The sequence below is a fragment of the Babylonia areolata genome, chromosome 18 (genome assembly GCF_041734735.1).
Source record: "Babylonia areolata isolate BAREFJ2019XMU chromosome 18, ASM4173473v1, whole genome shotgun sequence".
In the NCBI taxonomy this organism is placed as follows: domain Eukaryota; kingdom Metazoa; phylum Mollusca; class Gastropoda; order Neogastropoda; family Buccinidae; genus Babylonia; species Babylonia areolata.
The window spans coordinates 60,168,169-60,193,864 of NC_134893.1; the positions used below are offsets into that span (position 1 = coordinate 60,168,169).

The 25,696-nt window shown below is 39.0% G+C and overlaps 1 protein-coding gene across 1 annotated transcript in view; it reads right to left on the minus strand.

Annotated features, from left to right (window-relative positions):
• The window catches only part of LOC143292958 (E3 ubiquitin-protein ligase SMURF2-like), a 59,134-nt gene extending 33,997 nt beyond the window's left edge, over positions 1 to 25,137 (minus strand). Inside the window, 6 exon segments of the mRNA XM_076603679.1 lie at positions 2,008 to 2,091; positions 10,004 to 10,172; positions 17,545 to 17,678; positions 20,054 to 20,162; positions 22,564 to 22,602; positions 25,004 to 25,137. Coding sequence (XP_076459794.1) covers positions 2,008 to 2,091; positions 10,004 to 10,172; positions 17,545 to 17,678; positions 20,054 to 20,162; positions 22,564 to 22,602; positions 25,004 to 25,055 — 587 coding nt within the window. The 5' untranslated portion in view covers positions 25,056 to 25,137.
• Positions 25,138 to 25,696: the final 559 nt, after the last annotated feature.

Here is a 25,696-nt window from a genome sequence, read left to right on the forward strand (position 1 = left end):
GTGCATTCCAGTGACACATCAATATAACTCTAACCAATCAGCTGTGGTGAAGGAAATCTTTGGCATTCCTTGTTTAAATTTTAATGACATGTTTTCCATAACACAGGAAATTAGAAAAAAATAGAGAAAAATCAAGTAAGGCCAGACATGGTAGTGAAATTTTGACCAAAATCATGATTTTTTGTGATTTTCGTTTTTTCACATAATTTGCTTCTTCAACATCTAATCTTTATAGTCCGTTTCACCTAGGTACTATATTCACTTAAATAAAGCTTCAAACAGCATCAACATGTGTGATTTCTTGTGAGTACCAAGCACATCTTCTTTTCCTGTTTTCTCAGTTTTGTGTTTTGTCCTCGTAATACGATTTTTCAAAATGCTAATGCTCAAAAACTTTAAAAGATAGCATGTTCAAACTTGGTACTTTCTTTCTTTGTGTATTTATCTTTATTATAGTGCAGTGGGTTGAATAGTACTAGTAAAAGAATGAATATACAGTCATTTGAAAAAAAAATTATGTCAAGGAATTTATACACATTTCAACAAAAAAATAATAATAAATGTATTTATTCAAATTCCAAAATACCACTGCACTATAATAAAGAACAAATACAAATAAATCAAATAAAACAAACAGAAATATCTATAAAGGTATCGAAGTTATAAGCTTTTAATTTTTTTTGTTTGTCGGCCATTTTGGATTCGTTTCCATGGAAACCGTCATGATAAATTGCACAAAATGACCTTTTTAGACATGTTTAGTCCAATATCTTTGCATACCATGTCACAGAAAGCCATAAACTTCAAGTTTATTTCATACGTTTTTGTACTACCGTGTCTGGCCTTAAACACACACAAACAAAAAAAGCAAAATGAAGTTATTTCTAGAAATATAAGACACGAACTAGAGAGTACGTTCAAGTTGTTTGTAACTAAATGTTGGTAATGGTGTTCCAATCACCGCTGTCAGAATCCAGGTGGAAGATAAACATGCAGATCAACAACATGTATTGCACAATATAACTACTTATTTTGCTATCTTCAGCATTCCTTGTCCAAACCATGCAAACAGAAAACACCTGATAACTTCTCCCCAGCCGGGAGGGCCTTATCTCCCTTGTTACCAAAACAAACACAGGTTATGGGCCACCTGCCTCTAACAAGACGTGCACCACTGCATGCAATCTCAAGAGCAACAAGTTTCCTTCCATAATGATCCCTTCATACGCTGGAGAGATGCCAGCTTTTGAAAGGGAGATTACCACAGACAGGGTTGATGCTGGTGGGCAGAACCCTCTTGGGTGGCCAGACCGTCCTGTCACTTAAACTGGCTTTTCAAAGTGATGCGTGTGATGGAATGTGAAACATCCACACAGTGCACATGCACACCATGTAGTGCACACACACATGTGTGGCCACACATGCACACATCCATGACAGCTTTTCCCTTTGACGAGGAATGAAACAAAAGCTAAGAGCTGATGGAGAAAAAGAAAAAATGAAAAGGGAATTTAAAAAACATAAAAAGTGAAAAACTGATAAAGGAAAAGGGAAATAAAAAAAAATAGAAGAAATACTGATTTCAGAAATTTTTAAGATGAGGTGAGAACAACAAAAACAAGATCAACAAAAACAGATATGAGATGTTAATCGGTTTCATAAACTAATAGGACGTGATCTCTGTTGTGCAGTCAGCCTGTTCTATTTTGCAAATTGATGATCTGGGTCTGTGACCTCTCACCCTGATTACCATGTCATCAGAAAAGGAATGACTGAAGGAAAGGCCTTCCTCATTACTACCACTCTCTGGTATATCCACTAAGGTTCCCATTCCTCTTGAGAAAATGCCTGTGTTGAAGTTTACTTACCATTCACACACACACACACACACACACACACAAAGCTTGTGCACACACGCATGCGAACACATACACACAAACACACGTTTACGCAAGGTTCACAATCAAATCAGAAGTGAAAACACAAAATAAAGAAAACTAATCTGACCTGGTAGGGCGTTCCCACTGAGTGGTTCTGGTGATGTGATTGACATAATGCACTCTTCCACTGGCCGACCGTCTTTCCTCCCACCTGTGATACAGACATGCAGCATACACTGAGTCAACAGAAGGCATCAAGCACTACATACAATGCAGACAGCATATAGACTTTGAATACTCCACACATTCCAAGAATACTAGTACCTTTCTGTATTGTCAACTAAGTGTCTGAGTTTTCTCTGTGTGTTCATGTTTGTGTGTGTTTGTGTGTACATTTTGTGCATGCATCTGTAGTAGTCATAGTTGTACAAGTGGTAGTAGTCACACTAGCAGTAGTGTGGTTGTAGTTCTTCAGTGAAGTAATTTCACATAATGTGATATTAGACAAGTGTATGTTTCAGTTTCAATTTCTCAAAGATGTGTCATTGCACTTAACAAATCCATATATGCTACACCACATCGGCTGGGCAGGTGCCTGACAGCAGCATAACAACACACTATTCAGGCCTTGAGTGCATGTATAAATATGTGTGTGCCTATCAGACTGGATTTCCTCTGACTGACTTTCCTGTCAACTTGGGAGAAAGGGTGAGAGCAAGAATTGAACCTAGACCCTCACAGACAGGGTACTGGCAGATAAGCATCTTTATCATTCTGCCACCTCCCCCCCAAGAGCATACATGTGTATGTATGAGCGGTTGCATTACTGCATGCATGTGTATTAACATGTGAACATATTTGAGAAGAGACCAGAAAGAGACAAGAACAGCGACAGGACAAGATGCCAGCTATTGGTGCTGGACACTTCCTGAAGACAGGAGAGTTTTCATTTTCATCAACAAGGGACAAAACCCATGATCAGCCCAATGCAGAGCTGAGTTAATGAAAATTCCTTAGAATATAACAAGAATGACTCAATAAACTATTAAACAAACAAAAAACAGTAAGAATGATTAAAATGGACATTGCACAGAATCAATATTCTTTATTTAAAATGAATAAAGATGATGTTCTCTGACCAGGACTCAAATGCACTTTGCCCTTTCTTCTCAACATTTCACACATATACAAACGTGTGCACACAAGAATACTCAATATATGAGTAACTATGTAATAGGCTCCACAAAAAAGTGCTTTTGAAATTAATGGGCACCATGTTGTTGTTTTTAAAGGAAGCAGCACACAAATTTATCCCCACAGGCATTGACCTCTTTCTTTCTCTCCATAATTCTGTCCTCATGTTCTGTGACATTTGTTTATGTGTTGATTCCTTTCACGTTTCATGCAAGTGTCACAGTAATATCAATAACTGATATGTTTAATCATCAATTCTTAAGCTTGTTTCATAACTTAGTTATATTAAACTATAACTTAGATATCAATTTATCTGTTCATTCAGTTGTCCCTATCTTTCCTATTTACAGACACCCAACCTTTCTGCAGGCACTACTGTCCAGAGACACTGAAGTAAATAAAATAATAAAACGCTAATCTGAAAGCCGCCCCTCCAGGAATGCTCCCCTTTGGCATCCGACATCAAATACACTCACGCTTGCTGCAACAAGCTTGGCAACAGCGTAAAAACCAAACCGACTTTCAGTGATGCAACCCTTTACATGCCTTGAGCACTTTGTGTGTGTGTTTGTGTGTGTATGTGAGAGCGAGAGAGAGAGAGAGAGAGAGGGAGAATGGAACAGAACAGAATGGTTTAACAGAACGGAATGGTTTATTCACATATAGGCCTCAACCCCAAGTGAAGGGGTTAATATGAACATTTTACAACTCAATAAGACAACATAAGCAAACAAGCATAAATGCAGATAACAAAACATAATAAAATTCATTTCACGAAGTGACTATTTCTCTAAGTTTGAAAGCCTTATACAAAAACAAGGAAAAATCACAAACGTCCTTACTGTTCCTTGACGACACTAACAGACTTAATTTAAACAAAGAGGGTTGTTTGTAATATTTTGCTTTTATAAACATTTCACGAATATTTTCTAGCACTGGGCAACAAAGAACAAAATGCAATTCATTTTCTTCAGATTCGTTACATAGAGGGCAGACTAAATCATTCGTACTAGAAGTTTTGTGTCTTGAGCGATGCACTGTCAGTTCTGATATTCCTAATCTAAATTTTGTTGTTATAAATTTCAAGTGCCTGTCCATATCTTGCAGTAGACAAGGTTTTAAATCATGTGCACTACAGAAAGTTCTGCACATATCAAATCTCTTGCTGGTATGAATATGATTATTCCAAGTCTGCCATCTACAATCAATTAGCCTTTGGCGAAAAAGATATAAAACCATTAACACTTCCAACACCCTGTTCCATCCACACAAAACCAAATCGATATTCAAACAAACAAAGACGAACCTTAGTTACCCAGTTTTTCTTTCCCTTGATATCTAAATCATACAACATTTTATAAGCCTTAGACGGTATCCTGCTATCTTCCATGTGAACAAGTTTGATCCAGTAGCGAATACAATTCAAAACAGAGTTTATATATATAGGATATCGGTTTGTTTCACCATAAACAAAGTCATTTGGCGTTCGTATATCTACTCCTAAAAATGTCTTTAAAGCCAACAAATGAACTGATTCACAATGAAAAACAGCATTATCTAGCCCCCATAGCTCAGATCCATACTGCACTATTGGTTGTATTTGGCAGTCAAAAAGCTTAAAGAATAAATTAAATGAATTATGAAGATTATCCAGGCATCATGTAACCAGTGCTGATTCTCCATGGTACTTCCAGTGACACCTGTATCCAATACTGTTGTTCTCAATGGCCATTTACAGTGATACATGTAAACAACATCTCTTGTTCTCAATGGTACTTCCAGTGACATTTGTATCCAACATCTGATATTCTCAATGGCCAATTACAGTGACACTTGTATCCGACATCTGTTTCAATGGCCCATTACAGTGACACTTGCATCCAACATCTGTTGTTCTCAATGGCCATTACAGTGACATTTGCATCCAACATCTGTTCTCAATGGCACATTCCAGTGACACTTGTATCCAACATCCGTTGTTCTCAATGGTACATTCCAGTGACACTTGTAGCCAACACTTGTATGCTGGTTCTCTATGGTAGTTCCAATGACACTTGAACATTCCAGTGACATTTGTACCAAACATCTGTCTGCATGCTGATGGAGGAATCCCTCCCCCCCCCAGTCTGTTTTTTGCTAAGCCTAGAGTGCATGTTTCTGTGGCCAGTACTCTCAATTTAACATGATATGATATTTTGAGCTTAGTCTTCAAAAAAAAAAAAAACAAAAAAAGCCAGGTACAACTGTTATCATGGCCTTTGATGAGAGGGCAGTAGAGTTTTCATGTGATGCTTCACTAGTATAAACCAGGTTAAATTGATAACAATCATAATTACAATACAATAACTGAATAATAACAATGGTGATGGAACAGTCTCCTTTTGTATAGTGTAAAGGTCTATGCTTCACAAGAAGAGTAAGAATAATTACAGCAGAAAAAAGATCATAACACAGAATAGATTCTCTCTCTCTCTCTCTCTCTCTCTCTCTCACACACACACACACACACACACACACACACACACAGCCACACACACACACACAGCCACACACACACACATGCACACCTCACACTCACATACATACACATACTCTCATGGACATACACCTCACAACATACACCCACACCTACACACACAACAATAGACAACAGTGAACACAAGTATTCTGCCAACAAAGATCATCTTTACCTCTATATTACCTCTATCAGATTTATGTTTACACTTGCCTGTCTGGAAAAGGAAGCAGAACTGGCAGAGGGGAACATGCACAACACAGTGATGTACATGAACTCAGAGAAACAGGATGGATTTAAGACACTTCAGCCATGATAACATTGATGTGGGCATATGCACAGCCTTCAGTATGCCATTAGCAATCAGTAACTGTTCTGCAAATTTGTCTGCTAAGCTTCTGAAATAATATGTGATTATAATGTGCTAACTATAAACCCAGGAACGCCTCTGCCTCTGCCTAATGTCATTAACAAACCATCGCTGACAGCCTGGTCTGGTTTTATCTTTGCATTCTGTTTGATAACTACCCTCTCCAACTGACTAACCAGGAAATGAGAAACACCAACATTATTTGATTTGGTCCATCTCCCAGGCAACCATTGCCCGCATCAGCAGCACACCAATTTTCTATCAACAAAAAATATATCTGGGTTAGGCAGGACCCCTAAGCTGAGCTTTGTCGTATGACCTCTGAGACAGGTGTTCACTTAAATAAGTACTCTGTTACTGTTGATCAACTGGTCTCTATTTCTACATAATATAGACATTTACTTTACAATGAGCAGAAAGAAAAATAGATATCTGCTTTGAATTCCAATATACAGAAAGAAAAGAGTATAAATCCACATGAGAAAACTGAGAAAAGAACGGAGTGCAGCACCATAAACATGAGGATCGGCCATGACCTGAAGAATGCCAAGGAAAGCTGGACTGAACAACATTTGTAAACATACTGAGAAAAAATTGACAATAACAAAAAAAAGAAAACCTTTGAGACTGAAAAAGATCAGACCAAACAGAACCAAAATAAATTCAGCACCATCCAGGACAAGGACAGCAACCGTCTCACACAGGAAAAAAAGGCATCTTAAAAAGGCTGAAAGAGTACAGCTCTGACCTCTACAACAAACATAGTAAAGAAGATGCAGGCACGCTAACAATGCAAGATTTTATTTTTTTAATGGGGATGTCTCTGCAATACTCCATGAAGAGGTTTAACAGCAGCAAAGTTGTGGAAATGTATCAAGGCTGCAAGCATTAACAACATCCCTGCAGAACTTTTGAGCCAGAGGTGCATTAATTGATATCCTACCAGCTACAACAAAATCTGGCACACAGGCAAATGGCCCATGCCATGGACCCAATCACTTACCATCACCATCCCCAAGAGAGGAAATCTCCAACACTGCCAGAACTACCACATCACCAGTTTGATTAGCCATGCTAGCAAAGTAATGTTCAAGATAATTCTGAACAGATTACAGCTGTTAGCTGATAATATTATTGCTGAAGAACAGGTTGGATTCCACAAAGGCAGAAGTATCATCAAACAGATCTTTAACCTGCATACCCTTTTGTGAAAAACACCCCAACACCAGAGGGATTTCTATCTTCTTGGACTTCAAGAAGGCATTTGACAGGGTCAGGCAGGAGATATGATGGGCCCCAATGAAAAAAACATTAACATTGGGCAAAAGCTTATGAACACCATCCAGCAACTATACTCCAAAGCAACCAGTGCGGTTCTCACACAGAATCCTACCGTGGAGTGGTTCCATATTTCAAAGGAAATTCATAAGGGCGACCTTCTGTCTCCCACACTGTTGAACAAATTCCTGGAATGGAGTGGTTCCATATTTCAGAGGAAATTCATAAGGGCGACCTTCTGTCTCCCACACTGTTGAACAAATTCCTGGAATGGAGTGGTTCCATATTTCAGAGGGCGTTCATAAGAGCGACCTTCTGTCTCCCACACTGTTGAACAAATTCCTGGGATGGAGAGGTTCCATATTTCAGAGGGCGTTCATAAGAGCGACCTTCTGTCTCCCACACTGTTGAACAAATTCCTGGGATGGAGTGGTTCCATATTTCAGAGGAAGTTCACAAGGGCGACCTTCTGTCTCCCACACTGTTCAACAAATTCCTGGAATGGAGTGGTTCCATATTTCAGAGGGTGTTCATAAGGGCTATCTTCTGTCTCCCACACTGTTCAACAAATTCTTGGAATGCATATGACTTGACACACATAAAGATTACATCAGCACAGTCAGCACTGGAGGAATATCTGTCACAAACCTTCGTTTCATAGATGACATCAATGACCTGGCAGGCAGTGAGCAAGAACTCACTAAGCTTCTTAAAGGACTGGATGAAACATGAGACAAAATATGGAATAGAAATATGCGCTGAAAAGACCAAGCTGATGACTAGCCACACCATCAACTTTGCTAAAATAACTGTCATGGACTGAAGCTATAAACCGTTCAACAGTTCACTCACCATCACAGCAATGAAGGATCCAAACCAGAAATCCTCTCAAAGATAGCAAAGACATCATCAGCACTAAAAGCTGTAGGGAAAAACAATAACATCTCCAGGAAACACAAGATCAAGCTCCTGCTGTATATTCCATCTTCCTGTACACACGCAAGAGATGGGCCCCCACGCTGTACTATATCAAAATCTGAGGACTTCAATGAAAAAAGAGAACAACTTTGGTATGGCCATTTAACAAGATTCAATGGCCTTGATAAAACAATCCTCCAAGGATTTGTTGAAGGAGGAAGACAGAGGGGAAGACAGAAAAAATGGACAGACAATGCTGCAGAATGGATGGGGATTTGCTGAGACCCAGGCTCTGATACAAAACCGACAGACCTGGAGGTGGAGGAATCTGGTGAACAAATCAGTGTGGTGCCCCAGTGACTCTTCAAGGAGTCATGAGAGAATAAGAGAAAGAAGAAGGGGGAGCAACAGATATAGAAAAAACACAAAAGAAAAACCAGAGATTTGCTATGATTTACACTGAGCAGAAAGAAAAAGATATTTTGAATGAATTGCTATAAGCAGAAGAAAAAGCAGACATTTACTATGATTTACAAGAAACAGAAAGAAAGAGGCTGGGAGAGAGTACTGGAAGGTGGGGAGGGGGTGGGGCAAGATGATGGGAGACAGAGGCAGAGAAAATACAGGGATGGAAGGAATGGGGAGATGAGGAGAGGAGGATGACAGAGACAGAAACACTGGAGGGGGAGAGAGGGGGATGGGTGAAAAGAGAGAAGGGAGAAATGACAGAGTGGGAAAAGACACAGACAGATAAACAGAGACAGAGATAGAGAGACTGCGAAGGATAGTAACCCCCATCCACCCCACCCACCAAAAAAACAACCCTGCCTCTCCTCATCTCCCAAGGTTTCCTGTACCCCTCTGCCCTTTACCTGGCAGAGGTGTTTTCAAAGGTTCGCCCAGTAATGGCAGGGGGAGTTTTGCACCTGGTCTCTGTTTACCTCACGGGGTGGCAATGTCTTCCAGCCCTTCCTCACAGGCCTGGGTAAACAGAGCTGGGTCTCCTGGGTATCCTTGGCTTTCACAGGGTACACTACACTGATAATGTCAATACTGTACAGATCTGGCCACTGTTCTCACACTGAAAAAACGGCTGCCTTGCCCCTTGTCTAACACAGAAAGAGAGAGGGTGGGACTGAGTCTCTGTTTTATTGTTCTGTATCATACTGGCAGCAGCAAACAGCTAATCTTCACTCTTGTGAACTCTTACCTAATTAGGTAATGTTCACTCGTTTGCATGGTTTATTTTTTCTTTTCCCTTTTTGTGTCCTGTTTATTCCACATGACTGTTGATACGGTGCACCGTTATCAGGGTCAGTCATTTTCTCATGTGATTTCCCCCCCCCCTGTTTTTACTGTTTGCAAAAAAGAATACAGAGCAACTGAAGTCTGTTTCCTACACTCAGGCACTGCACCCCTTTTGGGTTATTTTTATCACTATGGACAAAATGCACACAGGACAACAGACATTGGACAGGAAGCCTGTAATGCAAGACATATAGAAAAATACAAAATTCCCATTTAAACTTAAGCAGGATACACAACAATAAACCAGTCTGCCTGCCCAACCTCTGAAACTAATGAACCTCCATGAACACATGACATCTGATAACTTATGCTTCTGGCAGTTCGCTGGGATCACAATAAAACGGTCTGTTAAGTTCCCAGCAGAAAAATGTGGACATTGGACATGCGTGCGTGTGTACATGTGTATGTGTGTGTGTTTTATGTTTACTGTAAAGAGCTCTGAGCTCCCTTTCAGGGAGGAAAGCGCTCAAGAAGTATCCATTATTATTATCATTATTATTATTATCATTAAAAATGCATGCATGAGCAATCCTGACTCACCCTTCTGGCAGCTCACTGGGATCGTATGGAATGGACGGTGAGATCCCAGAGGCATCAGCCACAGCTGGCCCTGACCCTCCCCGGTCCCTAGAGATGAGGGAGATGACAATCTGTCCCCGCACAGAGTCCGTGTCATCTGAGCTCTGGCGCTGCAGGTCCAGGCGCTGGACTGAAAAAGACACAGTGGGGAGGCTCATGCGACGCTGAAACTTGATGACGGCCATGCTAGGCCTCCCTGGCACGGAGTGGGTGGAGATTTGTAGCACCATTCATTCAGCAGGATGCTGCTCTCACAGGCCTGAATGTCCACACGGTCAGTGGTTCACAGAGATTACCATACACAATAAAGAAATCAAACTGGGTTGTCTGCTGTCAGTGGCCCACAAAGAATACCACACACTAAATTGTCATGAGCCGAACACACTTCTCTGTGATCACATGTTGAACATTTTCCTCCCTTCAGAATCACCACACTCGGCCCCCTCCACCAGACTGAACCTCACGTCAAACAGAAACTGATCACATTCCACTCAAGTGAAACACTTGCTAATATGTGACACTGGCAACAGCCAGATCTCAAATCTGATTTCAGTTTACTGTTGTTGTGATCTGAGTTAACATTACATTAAAAGTGGCACTCCCTTTCTTCAGGTGTGAGCAGTTCAATTTCTCAGTGACTTAAAACCTGGCACCAGGATGGTTTATCTGTCAATCTCTGTGACCTGCACCAACTGATGTCCATGGTGACTGTGTTGTCAGATGTTTTCTTGTGAAACTACTCACAGGAATATTAGTTCCCTGTGTTGAGTGCTGGCACACAGACTGAACACACATAGCTTTGTTACAGGCCTGATGAATAACAGTTAATGGTTGTGTTTACTTCACAATGAAGACAAAGACTGTAAAACAAACCTATGTTATCTATCACACTCATCAAAACCTCACACACATTAACAGCAGTGAAGCACACTCCAGCCAATGAAGCATTATTTCTGACACAGTTCCCATGTCAAAGAACCTGTTTGTGACCTACCCAGTGACCTCAGATCACACTGGGGAACAAGTATCTTTTTATAACTATGGCACTCCACCGTAACATTACATGTAAACGACTGTTTCCTTTCCCACAATGTTAAAACACAAGCTCTCACAAAGCACAGGACTTGTACAGCAGACCTATTCACCCACTGTGAGCACAGTAACCATTCATGTCTTGAACCCACACGTAACAAAAAGACTAATTGGCATGAAAACACATTACAAGGGCACACGCGGTTCTATTCATCACGATCCAGACTGCCATTCTACTATACACACACTACATGCTCCAGCAGCAAGCCCAAGTAGGACTGTAAGGCAGGCAAGACAGAGATGGCAGGCAGGCAGTACGTGGGAGCTGGCTGCAAGGTGAGATGAGAATGGAGTCAAGGTACTGGATGATACGTAGTAGCAGCATCAAGCCAGTAGTAGCAGCATCAAGCCAGTGCTGCAGGCAGACATACACTATTTTTGCTGTTGCCTGTGTGCCCATATGCACGATGCCAAGAAAGAAAAGGGGGTGAAGAGGAGTAATGGGGAGGGGGGTGGTGTGTGTGTGTGTGTGTGGGGGGGGGGGGGGGGGGGGGGGGGGGGGCGGGGGGGGAGCGTGCGTAAATGGGGCTGCTTGAGCATGAATCCAAGCATTCACAAAGCAATAACAGCTTTAACAGTTGTTATTTTTCTTTTTGTTCTTTAACCACACTCATCTCCAAAGGGTGAAAGAGAATGTTTCGGCATGTGTGTGTGTGTGTGTGTGTGTGTGTGTGTGTGTGTGCATAATTATGTGTGTGTGTGTGTGTGTGTGTGTGTGTGTGTGTGTGTGTGCATAATTATGTGTGTGTGTGCGTGTGTGTGTGTGTGTGTGATTCTATGGAAAAGTATTTGTGTGTTTTGTGTAAGCATACATGTGTTCATGAAGTAGGGCCGGGGGATGAAGGGGGATGTGTGTTTATGGTTGTGTGTCACTGTGTATCCTACATCTTTGTATGATAGTGTGTGTGTGTGTGTGTGTGGTGTGTGCATGTGAGAGAGAGAGAAAGAGAGACAGAGATAGTGTGTGTGTGAAGCTCCCTCCCCCACCAATCCCTCTCACACACACATGAGATTCTCTCTCCCCATCACACACATACATACACACACACACACACCACTGACCTGTATCATAGGGTGTTTTTAGTGCTATTGTAAAGTGTATAAAGCTTCAAGAATATGTGATATAGCAAGATGAAGATGTCTTAATAAATAAATAAACAAAATCATAAACCTCATTGACACTGTGTCACTGTCACACACAATGTCAAAGAGTATCCATACCCACCTCTGACACTCCCTCTCCCACCAATCCCTGCCCCTTCCACACATACATTATGTGAAACAGTATCTAGACACACCCCTGAAGATCCCTCCACTGCCAGTCCCCCCCACCCCCACTTCCAACTCCCTTCCACACCCACCTCCACCCCCACCACACACACCCTGTGGAACAGTATCTAGACACACCCCTAAATAACCCTCCCCCACCAATCCCTCCCCATCCACCTACCCTCCCCACTCCCACAATGTGAAACAGTATCTAGACACACCCACCTCCCCCACCAACACCTCACTGCAGGGTGACTGGATACTGCTCACATCTCTGAGCAGACCTGAGAGCACATGCCGTCTTTCATTTCTTTCCCTGCCTTCACAATGTGGGTGGTATGCCTGAGGGGTAAACATACCCCCTGGGTACCAACAGCTGTCCTTCTGAGTACCACAGCCTGTATGTTCCTTGTTTAGTTAACATCTTTTCACTGTAAGCGATATTAGACAACCGAGGGGAGAGAAAAGAACAGCAGGAGGAGAGTAAAAGTCACTGTTCACATATCTGTAAGAGTGACTGAGTGAGAGAAAGAGTGTGTGTGTGTGTGCGTGTGCGTGTGCATGTGTGTGTGTGTGTGAGTGTGCATGCGTGCATACATGCGTGCTTTTGTGCACACACCAACCCATGTATTTGTGTTATCCACTTTCAGAAAATGTCCATTTATAAAGTCTGATATACTATTAGACAATGAAAATAACTGACTGAAGTTTTGTTTTAAAAAAAACAAACAAAAAAACACACACCCTCCCCCCAGAAAACAACAAAAAACAAACACTATATTATATATACAGTAAACCAAATGAGCATTTCAACAAAGATTTGAAAAAATTGTACATCAGCTATGGACTGTTGAAAATTGTGGCCACTGGAAATGACACAAGGTCAGGGATGGGGGACTTTAAAATAGTGTATGCTGTATGACTCTTTGGGAGATTATCCCATCCCCAGTCTCCCCTTGTCTTCCCAACCATTCCGGTCAACCTAGTTCCTCAGTAACTTAATCCCTTCATTGCTGAACCATGATGAAGCAAAATCATTGAGACAAGTGAGCCAGATTTTACATTTATTGAGTATATACATTCCAGTAGTGTGATTAGTTTAACTGAGTGAAGTAATGCAGTCCAAAAGCAGAACAAATAAAGGATGGTACTTGACGCACTGGTTTGTGTTCCCTAACAATAAATTGCCATTCCCTGATGAATATACTCATCAGCTACAGTCAAGGAGTTAAAGCAGTGTGTGTGTGTGTGTGTGTGTGTGTGTGTGTGTGTGTGTGTGTGTGTGTGTGTGTGTGTGTGTGTCTGTCTGTGTGTCTGTCTGTGTCTGTATGTGTGTCTATGTTTCTGTCTATGTGTCTGCATGTATGTGTGTGTGTAAAAATTGTAATACATAGTCTTTGAATATGGTTTATGCTTCATGTGTTAAATCATTATTTTCTTCCTTTCGCAAGTAGTATCATGTGATTGTATATATCCATAATGTTTATTATAAAGTGCTTTGAGCTCCTTCTTTGGGAGAAAAGTGCTCAAGAGTATTCATCATTATTCTTGTCATTATTCTCTTGAAATACATGATATGATATGGCACAATATGATACGCAGATTGGTAAGGCTGTTCAGCCAAAATCTGTTCTTGATGTTCTCTCTTGGTCTGCCCTTTTGATTGTGACAGTCTGGCACTGTTGTGACTGTGGCAACATGAGTGAGTATGGCACTAGTGGACGGCTAATTTTTCAACATGGAATCCAAGTGATTTTTTATTCAACGTTGGAGCGCTTACCACATCAGAGTCGAGTTTGTTCCACCCTAATACACTTTACTCACAGTTCGATCATAAAAACATCAGTTCACAATGCATTTCTTTTGTCCATCTCTCTGTACTGTGTGTGGTATGTTCATGTGTGGTATGTGGACCTTATCCACTCTTGAATAAATACCTTGTTGCTGTGTGTATATGTCAAAGAGGCACCACTGCAGAATCTGTTAAGTGCTGGAATATTTCAAAAAGAATCATGATTCAACAGACAATGACCTGCTTCCCAATGACTTGTACTGTAGTAGCAGTACCCAAGTCATTCTGGCCAAAACTGTCTGCCACAGCAGTCAATCTCTCACAGAAACTGATCTAATTCAGTTGATGAGAGTCTGAAGTCAAGACTGAGAGCAATGAAAAATTTTTTTTTAAAGAAATAACTCTTCTACCAAAAGGAGAAAAAAGGCTTTATCCCAGAAAATGACCCAAGACATACTTGTCTTCCCACTCACTCACTCTGAACAATGTTTCGCAAGTCCATGCTTCATATTTCCAAAAAGCCATCCAACAACACCACCACCAAAATAGACTGAATTGTGTGGGAACTGTGAAACTAGTCTACCTACACCTCTGCACTCTTTAAAATACTTAGCCACCTCTTGATCCACGGCTGAAATATACATTCTGTATGTTTTTCCCACTGACTGTTGCTGGCAAAGGTGTCTGCCAGCATCCATTGCTCAATGAATGAGTCATGTGGGTGAGCTGCCTTTCACAGCCAATAAAAACCACAACACTGAACCCACAGACAGAAGTAAGACACGTATCACAAAATCAGTGATGTGGCTTCCTACAGTTCATTCAGCTTACTCTGGAGAGGGGCTGGGGTGGAAGTGTAAGTGGAAGGGTGTGTGTGTGTGGGGGGGAGGGGGGCCGGGGGGGGGGGAAGGGGGGGGGGGTAAATGGGGGGGGGGGTGTGTGCAAGATGGGGAATATATATATATATGTATATATATATATATATATACACATACATGTGAGCAAAGAGTGAAGGGTATGTGAGAGAGTGACAGTGCGTGCATGTATTTGTCACTGTGTGTGTGTGTGTGCGCGCGCGCGAGAGAGAGAGTTCATGTATGTATGTTATCCTTTCCTTTCTTTCAGTTCTTTTTTCATGGTGTTTTTGGGTGGAATGTGTGTGGGAATGTGTGCAAGAATTTTTGTACACATGCATGCACCTGTTCATGACTGAGTAAAACAAAAAGAGAACCTGTGACTCAGCAGGCAGTACTGAATAGATAAAGAAAATGCAATGAAATGCATGAAACTGGACAGCATCCAAACTGCTGTGACACACGAAACACAAAAAAATGTGTAATTCAACATGCAAAAAACATAAGTCATGAGACAAACAAAAAGTGAAAAGTAAATGAAGCTATACAGTAAACTCAAATGACTTCAGATTCAGATAAGTCCAAAGAACGACAGTAACAAAAATAAAGAAATGGATGAAAATGACAATGCTGAACAATTAGTGTTTATCATAAGCACCAGGAAGTCTTGAACTCTTCAGAAAAAGTAGGACTCTGTTCCCAGATTCAGCAAAACATGAGAAAAGTTTTGACTTGGGTGGGAGTTAACAGTTTATATTACAACAGAGTAATCTGTTGTGATAAAAAGAAATACAAATACAAATACAAATACACACACACACACACACACACACACACACACACACACACACACACACACATAGCATGGGCTCATAAAATATAAAAGTGAATAAGAAAAAATATCACAAATTGATATCACAAGGATATCAGCTGGAATTGTGTTTCATAGTTGTTTTTCCTTGTTTGCTTGTTTGCTGTTGTTTTTTGAAAGTAAACAAAATCATCCCTGCTCTTTCACATGGCTAAGTCTACAGCTGATTCTTCCGTGTTTACTGAGCATCAATGTTCATGAGCAGTAAGCATAATGCCCGAGACAAAGCATGTACACATTTATTCTGCATTCAAACTGAAAGTAAAAGTGATTGATATTGCAGTTCAGTTAAGCAATCAGCGTTCTGATTTTTTTTTAAATTTTTTTTTTTAAATGTTTTTTTTGATTCAGGAATCATTGAAGGAGCAGCAAGCAATGACAAAATTAAAAACAGATGGTGTGCTTAAGCTTCTGACAGAACTAGAAAGTTCCAGGAATGAAAGTTCTGCAACCTTGGAATGCTGAATGCCAACACTTTCAAATAGGTTTTCTTACAATTTTTCATGGCAGACTGTAATTTCAGTTTTTCATATAACCTCTTACTGGATTATGAAAAACAATGAATCAGATTAATGAAATGGATGGCACTGTTTGACTTTGACCTGTTTTGGAAAAAAAACAACTATTTCCCCTATTTCTTTTCTTTGTTTTCTAGACATGTACAAGTTACACTGTTGACAGTTTCATAGTTTGCAAGTTTCATTCGCACCAGTTCAGAAATAACTATTTCAGTTTCACTATAACACAATCTGACTGCATCTGTTCTATTGCACAACAGTACATTATTCTTGGGATTTTCAATATATAAAAAAAAAAATCCTGATCCTATACACAGGAGCACCACATAAATACAACAAAAATTATGGAATGTTCAATGTTGGCTTGAATGACACCAGCCATGCAACTGAAAGGAATATTTTCAGACCTACTACTGGAGTGGAATATATCTGTAATTATTAATAATCATGTTTAAAAAATTCATTACACACAAGTGATGCCTTAAGAGTGATACAAAAAATAACTGTCACCTTGTTTCTTCAAATGATTCATTCTGCCAAACTAGAGCATTTCCTGCTTCAATTTATTATTTAGTGTTCATAAAGTGTTCAGCAAGGTTGGATAATGGCAATATGAAAACATGAAATAGATAAACTCAACTGTAAACTGTGCTTGGACATTAACAATTACATCACTTTTATTAAATATTTAAGCAATTTTAATTAGGAATGGTATTATTGGTGTGGATGGTGTGCTAAAATACAGTAAGTAAATGTTTATCAGAAACAGACATTTCTCATACTTAGAAAATATTTTCACATCTCAGATGAATTTAACATCGTAGTTAATTTGCCCAAGCACTGTACATTTTATTTTAAAGACATTTTTTTGTTTGTAAACTAACAATGCACCAAACAGGCAAAGACAAGACACCATGCTTCAAAACAGAAGTGGAGAAAAATCCAGAATTTATCACAAAAAATTGCGATTATGTAAAAGAAGACAGAACACAATACAGGACAGTACACCACAATACACACGAACACCATACAAACAAGAAGAGAGACTGATAGAAACTTTACACAACTAATAAACATCCAAAGAAACAAACCAAACGGTCACTCACATCCAGTGTCCTTGAGCTGCTGAATGGCGTTGGACATTATGCGCACACATCCTAGAAAGCCCGCCCCCTGCTTCTTGTGGATTTTCTTGTGGTTCCATATACTGATAGTGATGGAGTCTTTCAGTCCCACATACCTGAAAATCAGCCACAGCCAACACGTATATGATGCAGAATATACACCAAATAAAAACAAACACAACACCAAAGCACCATGGACTCAATATCCAGAAACTCTTCACTGTTATAAAAAGCACAGCTACACATGTAATAACACACATGCAAACACAGGCAAGTGCTCACATGTACACACACACCCCCACATACATACAGACATGCACTCTCTCTCTCTCACATGCACTCTCTCTCTCTTTCTCTCTCTATATATATGTATGTATATATCATATCTATGTATATGTATATATATATGTGTGTGTGTGTGTGCATGTGCGTGTACATGTGTGTGTGTGTGTGTGTGTGTGTGTGTGTCTGTACTGATTAGATGATTACAATACAATGCACGCTACTTTGTTTTCCTTACTTGACCTGCAGTTCTCTATAATAATTATGTTCTACATTACACACACACACCCACACACACATACACACTATATGAAGTTATCTATACATTAGCTGATATTGTTTTATTTTCAATCTCTCTCTCTCTCTCACACACACACATTTACCTGTGAAATTTTACTTTAATTTTCATATACTATTTTATATGTATATAATATATGGAATTATGCTCCCTTTGGCAATGTGCACTCCCATAAAAATATGTGGAGAGAGACAATCCAATTCAATGGCCTAATACTGTAATAGTAATGTTTCTACTTGGGAGTTGACTCCCTTTGAGAAATGTTACCCAAACAAGTGATGCTTCCCCTCTCTTTTAAAATAAGTGCTGTTCAAACCACATATCCCTTGTTCAAGTTGTTCATTTAAATGTATTAACTTTAATAATATGTGTTTTACGAACTGACTTTCCTTTTAAATCAATAAAAGGTTAAATAATCAATGTCAAGTTGTTTTTTTCTGTAACATGTTTTGCTCCTTGCTTTTAGTTGTATGTTGCTGCACAGTTTTACTGTGTGAAATACACAATACATATTAGCACTGCAGTATCAAGAGCCAATACTAACTCCCTGTGGGAGTGTCCTGTTAACTGTTAACTGTCAATCTCTAGTGATGTAGAATCATCTAAAAAAAAAAAGTTTTTTTTTCATGGTGAATGCCGTTAGAGAACTAAATTTGAGCTTGATCAATATAGCTGAAGCAGAGCTGTTATGAAATACATCACTGCTCATGACAGATATACACAGGCTTAAATGTTACACTGGTTCCTTCAGAAGAGGATATAATGAGAAGCAGCAAGCAACCATCTTGTGGCCGTGATAAGACCACCATATGATGCCAATGTCAACCTTTAGCCTTGGACATCTTTTGTGGGTTTTTTTCTTTCTCTTTTCTTTGCCTTTTTTTTCTTTTTTCTTTTTTTTGGGGGGGTGTTTTTTTTTCATTCTGTAGCCATGGATGCTTTCTTTCTGGGGTTATCCTGCTCACTGACTATGAAGCCTTTTAACATTTGCCCTCATCCTTGGTGGACATCACAAATATTCAGAGTGCCACATTTTAACTTGATTAGTGATGGCATGCACTGCACCTGGGGTGGGCTGCATGAGAGAACTCAGCAGCACTAAGTTTGATTATCATTAAAAAAAAAAGTTCCTAACTCCACAGCAAACTCCAAGTACTTAGGAATATTCTTCTGTCTAAGCAAACTTTGTGCTGCAAAGATCACCTCATGCAAGCCACCCCTGGTGGTTACACAGACAGGTAAGCCAAACTTTGTGTAGTTTTTCATAAAGGGGTAGAGCAAAGTAACCTTGTGCTTGAAGAATCTGGGGATGTTAAGTTTGCAAAAACATAGCCCCAACATTTCAGTGAGGGATGTCTTAAAGCACTGATGTGTAACTCAGCTTTTTCAATTTTTTTGCTTTATTTTTTCAGAGATCAATTAGTTATTATCTACAACTACTATTGTACTGTTTGATATTGTTAGTTTATCACTTAAAAAAACAAAAAAACAAGTATGTCTGGTATGTCAAGTTAAATGACTACCTTTACTGATCCACAACAATGTTAAACACTGACTCAGAAATAGCAGATTTTAATGTAATTCGCGATTTTATTTCTGAAATTGTTATCATGTCAATATGTCAGTCAACACTGAAACCACCCAAAACATAATGCTTTACAACAGGCCAGAGATTCCACTGATCAGCATAAGTCTCAGGATACACCTGTGGATAAGCCTCTGGGCGACTTTGAAACTAAGTGTTTTGAATTTCAACTTCAAGAAGGAAATGTGGTGAGCAGGAAGAGGGGAAGCTGAGCAGAAGTGACAGGATGTCATAAATCTTTTTCTTTTTTTTTAAATATATGCATGATTTAACAGCAGGAGCTGTTCTTCTCCAGGAACATAAACTGCAAACATATTTAGACTCACAGGTCATAGTGCTGATTCCATTTGGGATCAAGTGTGCTCTTGCAGGTGTCTGTAGAATGACACTGACCAGAACCGTCCACACTGATTTTGGCAAATGGGTCTGGTAAACCTGGAAACAGCATTTCTTTCATGTAATAAAATGTGATTCCACACACACAACACACACACAGAACACACACACACACAATAACAACAAGAGAGTCAGAGCCTTCAAGACTCACTTGTGATACACTTTTTTTTTTTAAATCCAAGCTTTTTATGTATTGAGTATAATGCATTTACTGTTATATTTATATTTTTTATATTCTCTAAACTTGGCACTTTGATCTGATATTCGACTCAACAAAAGATCTGTCATTATTTTTATTTTCTGTTCAAACAGGAACTTCTTTTGCTAAGCATGAAAGTTTTGTTTATTGCAAACGTTTTGCTGCAGGCAGTAAAACAAAGGAAATTACTCTGCTGGGGGACTTAGTTTGCTTTAAACTGATCTTTCTCATCTTAAACATTACATTTTGAAATTATACTCAATACATAAAAAGCTTGGATGTTTTTTAAAAAGTGCATCATAAGTGAGTCTTGAAGGCCTTGCCTCTCTTGTTTCAAAATGTAATGTTTAAGATGAGAAAGATCAGTTTAAAGCAAATTAACTCCCCCTAGTATTACAGAGTAATTTCCCTTTTTTACTATCTGCACCAAAACGTTTGCAAAATAAATAAAACTTCCATGCATGGCAAAAGAAGTTCCTGTTTGAACAAAAAATGATAATAATGACTGCTCTAGCTGTTGGGTCAGAATATCAGATCAAAGTGCCAAGTTTAGAGAATACAAAAAATATAAATATAACAGTAAATGCAGTTTGCATATAATTAGGCTTCATTCTTTATTTTTTTGTGCCCATCCCAGAGGCGCAATATTGTTTTAAACAAGATGACTGGAAAGAACTGAATTTTTCCTATTTTTATGCCAAATTTGGTGTCAACTGACAAAGTAGTTGCAGAGAAAATGTCAATGTAAAAGTTTACCACGGACACACAGACACACAGACACACACACACACAGACAACCGAACACCGGGTTAAAACATAGACTCACTTGTTTACACAAGTGAGTCAAAATATTATCCACATATATTATCAAAAACAAAATAAAAAATGAAAGAAGGAAATCAAATATGAAACGTGAAAAAGAAACAATCATTAACAACAACATAACAATATAATGTGTGTTTTAGGTATTAATTGGTTTGGAATAATTTATAATTTACATATGTAACCTAAAAGTAAGTTGACGTCCAAATCCTGAAATTTTAAGAAAAAAAAACCCCTGCTCCCTTGAACAAATAAGGGCCAAATGGAAAAAAGCATCCAATTTCTTTAACCTTTGGAAATAACGATTATTGGTAAGTCAGCCTAAGAAACACTTGGAACACTACCGGGGTAATTCAATGAATAAGACAAGACAGACTGTCAGTGTCACAGACACTGCATAGTCATTAGTTGATGGTGGTTGTTTTGTTTTCAAATCAATGTTCAAATACCAGAGATGTACTGATATGGTAGGTTTTTCCAACGTAAATCATACCAATTTCTAAATATACTAATAAATCATATGTGCTATGATTTCGTTTTTCGATTACTTTGCTTTTGCATGTCTCCTTGAAAATGGCAATTTCAGCATAAACAGCACTTGCATAAACTTTGTTTTGTTTTGCTTACTGCTTTCCAAAACACTGCCATTCTTTGTTATAATGAATAACCTATAATGGTTCCATTATTGGGCATTTTTCTGGGCTGTTTCCATGAAATCTATAGAACCTTGGATAAACTGCCTGTTGACATGATGCACGCACGCATACAGACACACACACACACACACAATCATCATCACAGACTATACACACTCATCATACATATCACATGAAAAAGCCTAAATAATGCAATATCATATCACAATACTTAAACTAAAGGCAAGGTTTTTAAATATTGATATCATACTGCATTATTTAGGCTTTTCACATGATATGCATGAGTGTGTATGTGTTGTGTGTGTGTGTGTGTGTGTATGTGTGCGCGCACGCGTGCGTCTGTGTGTGTGTTGTGAGTTTTTCACTTTTGTGTTTAAATGCACACATGCATACTTAACGTATACATGTCACATACATACATGCATGTATACATACATGTATACATGCTTGTACATACATACATTACAGTACTACAAACATAAAGACAGGCACACACAGGTTAACACAGATTTTTCTCCACTAATGTTTACATGGAATATGTCATGGTATGCAGCATTCATACCATTATTTAATATTACATGATTAATCTATCATAATTATTGTGTCCCTTTGTTTTGTTTCGCTTAATCTTCTGTATATTATATATATCATACTCCTCAGGAAATACAAAATGTACTTTGGCTTTATATGCCTTCCAAACACTAAAATAATGAAATGAAGTTCTAGTAAAGATAGTGTGAAAGAGAGGAGCAGAGAGACTTACGGAAGAAATCCTTTTTAGCAATGTTCTTGGCACACAGCACTGAAACAGAGGAAAACAATAAATGTCATTTGAAGCATTTTCCTCCTTCAACTGAGTTCAAGTCAATGTATGTGAATGTAGGGAGTGGGGAAAGAGAGGATCTAATATATATATATATATATATATATATATATATATATGTGTGTGTGTGTGTGTGTGTGTGTGTGTGTGTATTCATGTGCATAGATTTAGATACTATGTAGACAGTAAATACATGCATACAATGCAAGCTTGGAAGAAAATATTAGAGGAAAAAAATATCACAAACATGAACTTTTATAATCAGCAGGATACAAGCAGATGTTTTATGAATATACCACATTTCATACAAAGAAACTGTTGTCCTGGTGTGGTAATTCTCACCTGCTATGTTATCAGGGTTATTTCTTTTCACTTATTTCAGCCCACTCCATACAAGAAAAAACTTGTGTAAGTTGGTGAAGCACTGAAGGAGAGAAAATAGTTTGATATGAAAGTAATCCTAAGTTGTGTTGTTGTTTTCAAATAACTCCTCCAGTAGGCATCCCACCCCCTCCCCTTGCTCCCTCCCCCTCTTCTAACCATCTAACCATGGTATTACAGGAAACACAAAACTAAAGACAGATGGCTTCACAATGTAAGGACACAAAGAGACATCAAACTACTGATATGTGTGCATTACATGGCCCAAACAGACTTCAATATCAAAACAAACTTGACAAAACAGATTTACATAAGATCAACTGATTTCATCAACTTTATCCTGTGCTTGGCACATTTAAAAATTGAGAAAGGTGGTGGATAATGCCAAGCCTGTTTTACTTCCTCTGTTGAGAATCCTATCAATATAAATTATAACAATAAATTATATCATTTATGATTAAATGTTTGCTTTGCTTTATATAAATAGCTATGTTAGTCACTGGTGGCAACAGTAAGCAAATCTCTTTCACTTTACAGAAACTGTGAAAGACATTGGGTTTCACCGTTTTGTCACTGGTTTCAAAATGATTAAGTACTTTAAAACCTGTTACTGGTTGATGCCTGCATACTTCAAATGGCAGAGTAACAAGCCTGCATTTCAAAGGTTGTGACTATGTGAGTTTGAATCACCAGTTCCTGCTGTAAAAATGTGTATTCTTCCTGCCTGGTAATATATTGTACTGATGGTGTCACTGTCAGTGTAGTAAATAATTACCCTCTCCACACTTTCCTGGGACAGTTACTCTATTAGTCACACCATCTGAGGTGAGTGTTGACACTAACTGCTCATCAATTTATCTAAATAATATTACACCAAGATCCTTTGACTGTACAATAGCAACTTATCAGTGAGTTGATGAGATCAGCTTAAATCTGTACAAAGGTCATCTGACATTACAAGCAAAACAAATGTAAAACCAGCAGAGATCTGTCATTTTGTGTGTGTGCTCTGTCTGTGATGTCACAAACCAAGTCAAAAATGTATTTTTCAGCACAGTGCAAACATCAATGCAATTCAGATTAGTACAAAGTATACAAGTACTGACACTGTGACAACTCTTGACTTCATGTTTCCTTTTTAAGATTGAGGTGTTTTGTTTTGCACCCCCACCCCCTTCCCCCATAGTTTTTTTTGTTTTTATATATATATATATATATATATATAACCAGCATCAGTCCAGTGATTATTCTTAAGTTACCCTTTTAAAAAAAATCAAAGTAGTGGCCAGCATTCACAGGACTTGTCTCAGAAGGAAGGTCATCCACCTGTTTTATTTTTGACACACTAATGATTTGAACTGAGCGAAAATGGGTTGGGGGGAGCCCTGCCACATGTAATTTCATGGGTCATTCTGTAACTGGCACACATTAAATTTGTTCTTTTCCAGCAGCTGGTTAATAAATGGTTTTCCCACCTGCAGCATTTGTGTATCCTTTCAAAGAGCAAACTATTTGATACTGGCAACCAAAATGATTGTAGATTTGTAGTCATCATTAGTGTTTTAATGTCACTCAAAATAGTGTCTTTGTCTTGTTATCAAATCTCTATCGAATCCTGCTGAAACTATGTCTAAGTACTGTATGCATGGCAAAATGTACCCACAGTACGACTGCTGCACTTCAAAATATGATTGTCACACACAGACTGCTGTGTGAACAAACATGATAAACAAAACCTGCCAACCCCCTCGAAGAACTCTAGCTCTGTCAAAAAGAATGGCGGTGTTCACTACAAAGTAGCCACATTTCTATACACACAATGCTCTGACCCGAGCATAAATAATAGCAACAGAGAAAACACAAGGACATGCAAAAAGGTAGGCTGAATTTGTTCAACACGCTCCTGTTTTGCAGCCATGTTTGTGCACTCAGAGCATGTTGCTGGTCTTTTTTTATACAGCCCGGTTGAACACCCCTGTTTTTATACAGTTCCACTCACCGGTGAGTCTTATTTTCATAGGTCCATTTCTTCTAGGTCCTTCACTAGCCATTATGAGAAGAAAACGTGTCCCCGCGCATTATGGATTGTCAACAAACTTTCGATTCCACATCCATCGTCTTCTCACATTCTCTTTCTCTCCAGCACATGTAAATGAACCGTGTCGTCACATCCGGAGAGCAGACGACATGTTCATTGAAAACTGTGCAACGTGCGTTACGGCATGAAATGGCAGGGAAGTGCACACTCATGTACGCTTTGGCTTTGTTTCTTTTGTGACTGTGCAGTTACGGCTAAGTAATGGGACAAACTCTCTTGACGTCATGCGCTGGGAACGGTTTTTTGCTTTGGTGTACAAAATGTACAAATATACTTTGATTCGTGTGGGGCCAAGTTAGCACTCAAGTCTCAGCATATTTGGAGCAACTTGTTTTTGTTTCGATTTTACAATACATAATCAACATTTGATCTTGGATTCTGTTGTGGTTTATGCATGCTGGGTTCTCACATGTTTCTTTAAACAACCGAACGCTGTCGACATGAGTTGAATTCCCTGGCTCATTAACTCTTCTACTTCTTCTAGTTCAGTAGCCACCGACAGTGGCTATAATCATGCTGATTATATTTACTACTTTTGCTGGGAGGGATGCTGTATTTTCCCCCGGTTGTTAAAAAAAAAAGCTTATCCTATTT